The 10,207-nt window shown below is 35.3% G+C and overlaps 1 protein-coding gene across 20 annotated transcripts in view; it reads left to right on the top strand.

The window, feature by feature from the left end:
• The window catches only part of Ralyl (RALY RNA binding protein like), an 806,938-nt gene extending 797,703 nt beyond the window's left edge, over positions 1 to 9,235 (top strand). For 12 of the 20 annotated variants that reach the window (XM_075971526.1, XM_075971531.1, XM_075971530.1 and 9 more), the window contains one exon: positions 8,292 to 9,235. In XM_075971526.1, coding sequence (XP_075827641.1) covers positions 8,292 to 8,309 — 18 coding nt within the window. In that variant the 3' untranslated portion in view covers positions 8,310 to 9,235. Of the gene's footprint in view, positions 1 to 4,231; positions 4,287 to 8,291 lie in introns of all 20 variants that reach the window. The other 8 variants (XM_075971521.1, XM_075971520.1, XM_075971522.1 and 5 more) reach the window with 1 other exon arrangement.
• Positions 9,236 to 10,207: the final 972 nt, after the last annotated feature.

A 10,207-nucleotide genomic window follows, 5' to 3' on the forward strand; every position in this document is an offset into this window, starting at 1 on the left:
CTATTAGCCTGTGCCTTTTTATAGGTGAGTTGAGTCCATTGACATTAAGTGATATTAATGACCAGTGGTTGTTAACTCTGGTCATTTTTTTTAGTCGTAGAGTTTGTGTGTTTCCCTTCTTTGATTTGTGTTGGTGAAGGGTCTCTAGATGTCTGCGTTATTGTGGTCATTGTTGGACTCCTTGGTTAGTGATTTTCCTTCTATTACTTTCTGTAAGGCTGGATTTGTGGCTGCGTATTGTTTAAATTTGTTTTTATCCTGGAAAATTTTATTTTCTCCATTTATAATGAACGAAAGCTTGGCTGGGTATAGTAACCTGGGCTTGCATCCATGGTCTCTCTGTTTCTGCAGTACATCTATCCAGGACCTTCTGGCTTTCATGGTTTCCATGGAGAAGTCAGGTGTAAGTCTGATAGGTTTACCTTTATAAGTAATTTGGCCGTTTTCCTTTGCCGCTCTTAATATTCTTTCCTTATTCTGTATGCTTTGTGTTTTGATAATTATATGGCGAGGGGATTTTTTTTTTTGATCCAGCCTATTCGGTGTTCTGTATGCTTCTTGAACCTTCATAGGTATATCTTTCTTTAGGTTGGGAAAGTTTTCTTCTATAATTTTATTAAATATATTTTCTGGACCATTTAGCTGCACTTCTTCTTCTACTCCTATTATTCTTAGGTTTGGTCTTTTTATTGTGTCCCATATTTCCTGAATGTTTTGTGATGAGAGTTTGTTGGCCTTGTTGTTTTCTTTGATCAGTGTGTTTATTTTTTCTATGGTATCTTCAGAATCTGAGATTCTTTCTTCTAACTCTTGTATTCTGTTGGTTATGCTTGTTTCTGTAGACTCTGTTTGTTTACTTAAATTTTTCATGTCCACCCTGTTTGTGTTTTCTTCTTTGCCTCCATTTCAGTTTTTAATTCGTGAACTGTTTCCATTATCTCTTTGATTGTTTTTCCTTGTTTTTTTAGGGTATCATTCACTGATTTATTCAGTTCTTCACACTTTCTTTTATATTTCTCATCCATTTCTACAAGGGCATTTTTTTACATGCTGTTTAAGGGCGTCAATCACTTTCATGAAGTCAATGAATGTTGTAAAACTGAATAGTTAAGAATAAATTTTTGAGGGGTGTTATTAAATTGAGAAAGTGGAATAGAGAAAAAATAAAGGGAATAAAACACTCCCTAAAAGCAGTGGATCAGGTTTGATGAAGAATCATGGACCATGGCTTGTCACTGCAGGTAATGTCTCGAGGAAACTTAATTTTTCCAATATATACAGCTAATGCAACATATTTTTATGTTTCTTTAAGTAATCTGGGTCCCATTTAAAACTACATAGTCATAAAAAATCAGATATCAAGATATTAAGAGATATCAGATATCAAGAGACTGTTGAAGTAAAGACCTTTATTGCTTTTGTCCAGATGGTTGCTCTCATTTCTTAAGTACCAATTCAAGACCCACATTCAATATGGAGGCTGGGTGGATCCTGTTTGCAGTGGAGCCTATCACACAGACAGAATGTGAGATTATGGAATCCAGCAGGTTGTAAATAGTTCAGAAAGAGTCTAAGAATATTTCAGATGAAGATAATGCCCTACCAAGAGGAGTTACCTAATTTTTCGGGACTGTCAGTTAAATGAATAATTCCAAGATATGGTCTTAGGGAAAGAACAGTCAGCAGATAGGTAGGATTTCAAAGACCCTCAAAGGACAGCCTTTCAACAGTGAAATCAAGCTGGTCCCAAGAACTGAGATGGACCTAAGATAGTTAAAAAAGAAAAGAAATGCCATGTGTGAGAACAAATAGATAGGACTCTAACAATCTAAGTTTAACAAGATCATCTGACAGTTCTGATGTTCTGAAGATATAATGACCAAGAGTAATGCTAAGGATTCCTGAAGGGAGTCAGGCTGATGACTCTAGTCAGGAATTCCAGCTGATTGTCTTATCACCAACCGGAGTCTGAAACTAGTCTTACAGATCCAGAGAATTTAGGGATCAATACCTCAGGCAATTATATATTTGGTAAATAATTGCATTAGAGTTCTGAAAATATATGTTCCCCTAAAATGCCAGTGTACTGAAGGCTTATTCCCCAGGCTGTGATGATTCTGAAAGGTATTTGAATTGCAAGGATAGGAATCCCATTGAATGTTAAATGCATTCAGAGGTTTGTAGTTGAGTGAGTGATCAGTAGGTGGGGTCTGCTTGGAGTATTCTATCACTGGACATTATTTTAAATAGTAGAACTTGTCCCTATCCCCTCTCTTTAATTCTGCTTTTCAACTGCCACGTGTGGGAAACTTGGTTGTGTCCACCCAAGAACTGTCTACTGATGAGGAATTTCCCTTTTTATGCTGTGATTACCATTGATAAATAAAGGAACTGCTTTGGGCCTATAGCAGAGGTATAGGGTAATAGAGATAGGTAGAAAAAACTAAACTGAATGATGGGAGAAAGGAGGCAGAGAAACCATGTAGCCCTTCCAGAGACAGACAGATGAAACTTTATCCGGTAAGCCACAGCCACATGTCAATACAGAGATTAATAGAGATGGGTTAAATTAAGATATAAGCATTAGCCAATAATAAGCTATAGCTAATTGACCAAGCAGTGGTTTATATAATATGGTTTCTGTGTGGTTATTTTGGTTCTGGGTGGCTGGGACAAACAAGCAGCCCCCTCCAACAAATTGGCACAAACAACCCTGAGATTAATAGTCTCATGTTCTACCAACTGATTTCTTAGTATTAGACGTGAGCCTGGGCTTACCCAAATACTCAGTCATACCATTCTCCTGTGATATTTCGTTCTTGCTGCAAATTCAAAAGCAAGTTACTTTAGAAGATCCAACCAAACATGTACAATTCATCAGATATTTAAAAGTCATTTCTGATAAATCTTTCTTATAATAAGTGGATTTTATTCAGAGATATCACAGTAGTATAAACTAATACAGAATGGTATAAAATTCAGAAGGTCTGATTCTAATTTTTCTGTCTTATTGATAGCTAAATCTGCCTGGTCTCTGTCCTGAGCATTCTCTTCCCATTGGTAAAATTTAGACACTAGGGTTAGACGTTTTTATTGGAGAACATGGATTTAAAACAAATTTGGCTGTGGTTAAATATACTTGGGTTGCCGATGTATCTATCTGTAGTAGCATGCCTATCAGAGGCCAGGCTCATGTCTAATAGTAAGATATATTTGTGGAAAGTCGTTTGATGAACACAACTAAACTTTCCTCCAAGACTCTCTGGATTTTCTAATTGACACACTCTTCATTTGCCTGATTTAAAAATCATTGGTTATATTTTAGTCAGTCTCAAATTCCTACAATCCCATTGCCCTTCGTGATAAATTTCATAGCCTACCCTTGTGTACAGTGTTGATAAGGTACTTATTACTGTTATATATGTGCCAATATTATACAATTTTTCTTATTTTTTTTGCCTTTAAGGATACTGCAAAGACAATATAAAATATCTGATTGTTACACATCACAATTTAGAAAGATAAACATTTCTCATAAATGATAATTCATAAACTGTATTTTAAAGTATTATTTCTTTTGTGGTAAAATCTATGTAAGTTGTAGTTTTTCCAATTTTACGGTATTGCTTCATTTTAACAAACGTGAATACATGGGGCTTAAAAGTAAACAAACTTGGTTTGTGGTTCATGCTGTCTTCTTCATCTTAGTAAAACAGAAGAAGAATAATACAGTCTTGTTAGAGTGATTTCCTGTGTCATTTTCAGAAATAAAAGCAAATGAGAGTTGGAAAAAATAACATTTATCATCAAGCGAATTTGTTTTAAAAGCATTCAAAATTCCATACAGCAAGAAGATAAATTACCTACTATTCAAGAGAACACAATTAGTTTTACATTATACTAAACAAACGAATTTCACAAATGGCCATTTACCTAAAGGAAAAGAAGGCATCTAGAATGTCACAGCTTATTCCTTTCTCTCTAGGATATTAGAAATCAACAGGAAGCCTTTCTCAAATTTGAATTTCTATAAAATCTCTGAGAATAATTTTTCCATTATTTAATGAAAAAATTATATTCAAGTCATGTTTCTATATATCTGATAACAGCACAACACAAAGTAAAGTTAATAAAGCTTTTATTTTGTACTTATGATAGACTTTATAAATTTCTGGAAATATTTCAATATATTGTTTTCAAGACCTCTTTTCCTCTTTTCTTCCCCCTACAGTCATCATTTTACAAGATCATTTATAATTAAACAACAAAGGAGGAAATAAAGAAAGGTATAAAAAGCATAAGAGAGAATGGACAGCAGTCTACAACCTGGTGTTTTCCTTTCTAATAAAGTGAATAATTGCCAGATGTGCAGGACAGTATGCAAATATTCTAAATCAAAGTGATATCTCAGAATTTAATATGAAAAAATACAGTCAATGGAAACTTTACAAAACAGCTACAACATTAATTACAGCATTTTCCATCTGTAGTAAGAAAATAATTAAGACTCTATGACAAGAGGGTGATTGCAGCCATTTCAGCTCTACTAGCTCCCTCCTGTATGCAGTTTTTACCAATCAGCTGTAGTAGTAATTGGAGCGGCAGGGCTGTGTCCCCAGCACCCCAGCCGCCTGCTAGCTTATGCCCCGAAATAATTACACAGACACTGTATTCTTTTAAACACTGCTTGGCCCATTAGCTCTAGCCCTTACTGGCTAATTCTGATATCCCGATCAACCCATTTCTAATAAACTGTGTAGCACTGGTCTTACCGGGAAAGATTCAGCATGTCTGACCTGGCAGCTTGCTTCATCGCGTGCATCTGTCCGGGAGAAGGGAGCATGGCCTCTTCTCCAGAGAGTAGAGCTGTTGAGTCTGAGCTCACTTCCTCTTCCTCCCAGCATTCTGTTCTGTTTACTCCACCCACCTATGTTCTAACCAATAAAATGGGCCAAGGCAATTTCTTTATTAGCCAATGACCTTCCTCCATCAATCAGCTTCTAATACTACAGTGCATGATTTTCACATAATAGCATTCATCTGGGGGTTAACTGACATTGTATAAGGTATTTCTTCCAAAATGGTAATTTCTCATTTTGGTATTTACTTAAAGATTATGTACAAAACTTTCTTTAGTCCACACAAACAATAGTATATAATTTTGAATCATGAGTTCAAAATATTGTGGTTTTATACCATAATTGATTCCTCTTATACATGAGTACATCCTAGAATTAGATTAAGAAAAAATAATCAATGTTTTAATTTTTTAATACATGTTTAAGATGCATATGCTATAGATTGAGCAATTAGAAATAAAAGGAGATAATTAAATATATATTTTATATAAAGATAAATAGTATCAAAATGCATTCATGTCATATTTCTGGATTGTTGTTTTCTGCAGATGCAAGTTTTATTAACACTTGTTTAATTTTAGTTACATAAGATATACTATAGTTGAAAATCAAAATTGAAATACATTATTTTAAGATAATACATATAAATGCATCAAGATCCACAAAGCATTTGTAAGAGTCTTTGAATAGTAATTTGGCACCCAAACCTTGTAAATATAATTTGTAATATAAAATATTTGGTTTCTTATTTACTGGCACTTTATTTGTCTGTTTTGACAGTCTGTTTTTTTTAATGAAAAAGTTCCTAATACCTAATATATTAAATATTTTAGTATGTCCTACCTTCTTTAGACTTTCAACATAATAGCCATAATAAGAATTCAGTAATAAGAAAAAAAACCCATAAAACAACAACAACAACAAAATAACCTGAAGCCCTGTGACTCAATCAGGTTTTCAATGGACATTCTAAATAAAAATTCACCAGACCATTACTGTAATGAATTTGCTGCGGGTCCTGAGAGCAGAGAGGGCAGCTGTCCAAGAGCAGCCAGTCCTGGGCTCACCATGCAGCAGGTCTCCAAAGGTGACTTTTCCCCTCGGCGTCCCTGGGGCAGACAAATAGGCACACCATGCAGATAGGTTTGCTGCGAGCTGCCGGGTCCAAAAGTAGCCAGTCCCAAGCAGGGATGGTGCATAAGACCACGCAGTAGCTCTCCATGTGACTGTGGCCAGTGGGGAAGAGAGATGGATAAACATACCATACAGAGATACAGAGTAAAGTTAGACATTTATTATGTGGAAGCAAAAAGGGGAGAATGGGAAGAAAGGGGGGGAGAGGGAGAGAGGGAGAGAGGCTGCCTTTCCGAGAGAGGGGACAGGAAGAGAGAAAGTGGGGCTCTGAGGCTGCAAGCAGGAAGGGAGTGGGCGTGGATTGTCCCTAAAGAGACAGAACAATCATTACAATTACACTACATTAAATATTTATGGAAAAATCTTTGACAGCATTTTTCTTAATATAAAATTATTAGCAGTATCATTTATGGTCTAATAAACATTTTATATGTAATTGCCTCTCACAGGGCTGGCATTACGTTTCTTGTTGTATTCATTAGCATGAAGGATGAGCAGGATGACAAAGAGAAATTGCTACCTAGGTCCACTGAGTTTAGTTTAAAGATGACTGTGTGCAAGACAAATCGGCCTCTGAACACATCCAGGCACTTAGTATCACTTAAGTGCCAAATTTAGTCTTGTCCTTGTTGTTGGCACATATATAATTTTTTCATCAAAGATCTTTGAAGATTTTGGGAGAACAGCAAGTCTAATTTTTTTTTGTTTAATTTGGTTCCCTTTGTTTTGAAAAATATTGTAAAATCGATGTAATTTATGATTATTTTGAAATTAGTATGTAATAAATGAGGGAAACTTTGGAACACCTCAACATTTAACAATAATAAATTTGTATTGAACCATTAACCACAATATAAAATTAAGCATAATTATATATTAGGCATTTCAATTCAGTTGTTAATACAAAAATTTTAAATTAAAATTAGGTGATCTGTTTAATTTTAAAACAATTTAAGTTTTAATTTTAAAACTGTATAAGTTTATACTCTATTAAGTTTCAGTAAGTCCTCCTAATTAACTACACTGAAACATTTTTTAATTATGAAATTATACAGAGCCCAGATATATCTTCAGAATGAGTCACTAACTAAGACAATGTGTCTATAAATTTTATAACACTTTTTTCCAATTGTGCCATTTCTGAAGTTCCACACAATGTATTTTGGATGAAGTTAATCACACTGCATATATATATATATATATATATATATATATATATATATATATAATTGTATTTATTTATTTTTATTTATTTATTAAAGATTTCTGCCTCCTCCCCGCCACCGCCTCCCATTTCCCTCCCCCTCCCTCATCAGCCCGAAGAGCGATTGAAATCCCAAGGTCCAAATCAGGAGCAGAAGGAGAGAGAGCACGAGCAAGGAACTCAGGACTGCGAGGGGTACACCCACACACTGAGACAATGGGGATGTTCTATCGGGAACTCACCAAGACCAGCTGGCCTGGGTCTGAAAAAGCATGGGATAAAACCGGACCTGCTAAACACTGCTTATATATTAACAGTATCCTAATACACTAATCTTTGAGTCTGTATGTTACAAAGGACAATTCAGTCTCACACACTGACAAGGATTTCATGAAATGTGCATTTATATATGCCGCACCAATAAAGGCTTTTAGATCTCTTCGAATCAATGTTTCTTGATTACTGTGTTCTTATCATTTGTATCTTTGATGCTTCTGTGAATGGCTTCATACTCACCAGTATATGGGCAGCACAAAGTAGATGTGAAAGGATCTACACAAAAGAAGGAAAGGAAGGAAAGGCAGGAAGGCAGGAAGGCAGGAAGGCAGGAAGGCAGGCAGGCAGGCAGGCAGGCAGGCAGGCAGGCAGGCAGGCAGGAAGGCAGGAAGGCAGGAAGGCAGGAAGGCAGGAAGGCAGGAAGGCAGGAAGGCAGGAAGGCAGGAAGGCAGGAAGGCAGGAAGGCAGGAAGGCAGGAAGGAAGGAAGGAAGGAAGGAAGGAAGGAAGGAAGGAAGGAAGGAAGGAAGGAAGGAAGGAAGGAAGGAAGGAAGGAAAAAGGAAAGAAAGGAACACAGGCAGGCAGAAAAGTAGTATGGGGGTAGTCCTTCATGGAGGAGTGACAGGAGGCGTAGGGGTTGATATGATCAATCTGAAATAATCAACAAAAATACTGTTTTAAAACATATATGATCTAAAGTCATAGTTACTGCTTTAGTTTTTTCTTTATTTACTCCTCAGATATAATTTGTATACCCACATGCTAAAAACAACAAACCACAAATGTCTGCCTTTTTCAAGTAATTTTTTCTCTTTTCAGTTTCTACAGATAAAGTGATCTGAAGTTGTATACAATATTGTAAAAGAAGAAAAAGAGGCTGTGACATGCGGAGAAATGTCAAAGGTGGTTTCATTCTGAACAACAGCACCTCCAATTCAGTTTATATAAAGCCCCAGTCATATGAACCATACTGTTCACTTTTAGACGTACCATTTCTTATGTGTTAAAGCTATAAAACTGTCATTTTATGGTTTACATTGTAAATGTGTTTTCCCTCTTTTTAATTATGTTTTGTAAGTCTTAAAGTGTGAAGAACATTAATGAATGGTGAGAGAAACACTGTATACAAATGTATATTTGTAAAAGCTATTTTTATGATTAGCATGTGTCATTGTTGATCACATAGTCACATAGTATTGCAATTCTACATTTAAAGCTTGTTTCCAGCAATGTCATATAGAGAATATACATTGTATGCTAGTTTCTATAATTTATTTTCTATTTATAGTTTAAGGTACTTTAGACTATGAGGAAAACTATTTGGAAAAGCTATATTTCTGCCCTTTATAAGCACCATTTTATTAATAAAAGAATGCCCTTATTTCAGAAGTGATGCAACCATTTAAGGACATTGGTTTGACCTGTGAGCATGCTTGGCACTAGTGAGCTGAAATGATCCAATAATCACCTCTTACTTGAGACTGACTGTGAAATTCTGCGGACAGTTTTCAGTATTTGGAAAGATGAGAAGTAGACTACTAAGAAAAAGACTGTCTTGTCCTGGGATCCCAAAATTTCAGTTAGTGCACACACCCCTTCATCTCATTCCCTAGTCCTCAGAATCCTCTATTCCCAAGCATTGTATTTTCCAAAATCTCTTGGCTATTGTCTTGTGCAGTGGAAAAGGGAGAGACCATCCCTACAGGATGTAGGCACATTCAGCACATAATTTCTTAATAAATACTGGTTCTTTTAAAAACAAATTGGGGTGTCCTTTGTCTTTTTGTGTCACTTTATTAATATTCAGTGTGAACAGTTTGCATCTACAATGGGATAAAACAAGTCAAATAATAAAAGCAATCCAACCACACTTAAATATGTTTTGTGTCTGTTCAGCATACTCCTTATGGCGTGCCTGTGTTTGAAAATACATTTACTTGATGTACAAAAGAAAGTTAGATGATCCTCCCTTCTTTACAAAAGTCACCATTCAAATCACATTTCAAGAATGTGTATTGCTCTTCCAAGTATTTAAAGATAAGGATATAAAGCAATCCACCTCATTACAAGGTCTTGCTTTTCAAACAGGCCATACATCTGAAGGGAGATAATTTCATTGTCTTCATTAAAGAATCCATGACAACACCCATCGAAATTAGTTTTCCACCACAACTGCTTCATCACATTAAACCATCTTTTTTAACCACAGAAACTGAGAGGAATCAGAATTATCCTAGTAAGTTTTCTCTAATTTCTGTTCTTACGTCTTCAAGATACTTTATTTTATAGTTATTCTTTATGTTCTAAGTGCAATAGGATAAAAATAATACAATTGCATAAAAAGAATAACATTCTTGTAGGGAAATTATGAGTAGAATTTATTATTAAGAAAACAAAGTACATTCGTTTTCTTGTTATTTGTCTGTGTATTTGTACATGTGTGTGCTGTTACTCATTTCTTGTTTCTTTGTTTGGTATAGAGTTTACATTCAAATTTAATGCCTCATGCATAAAAGTCAAGCATTCTACCTCTGGCTATGACAAACAATGCTGCTATGAACATAGTTGAGTACATGTCCTCATGGCACTATTGAGCATCCTTGAGATATATACCCAAAAGTGGTATTACTGGGTCTTGAGGAATGTTGTTTCCTAATTTTTTGCTTTTTTATATTTTAAGTCATCAGAGAGAAAAATTCTGTTCCTGAAACGCCAGCTGACTTCACCATGATAGT

The sequence above is a fragment of the Microtus pennsylvanicus genome, chromosome 5 (assembly GCF_037038515.1).
Source record: "Microtus pennsylvanicus isolate mMicPen1 chromosome 5, mMicPen1.hap1, whole genome shotgun sequence".
Taxonomy (NCBI): domain Eukaryota; kingdom Metazoa; phylum Chordata; class Mammalia; order Rodentia; family Cricetidae; genus Microtus; species Microtus pennsylvanicus.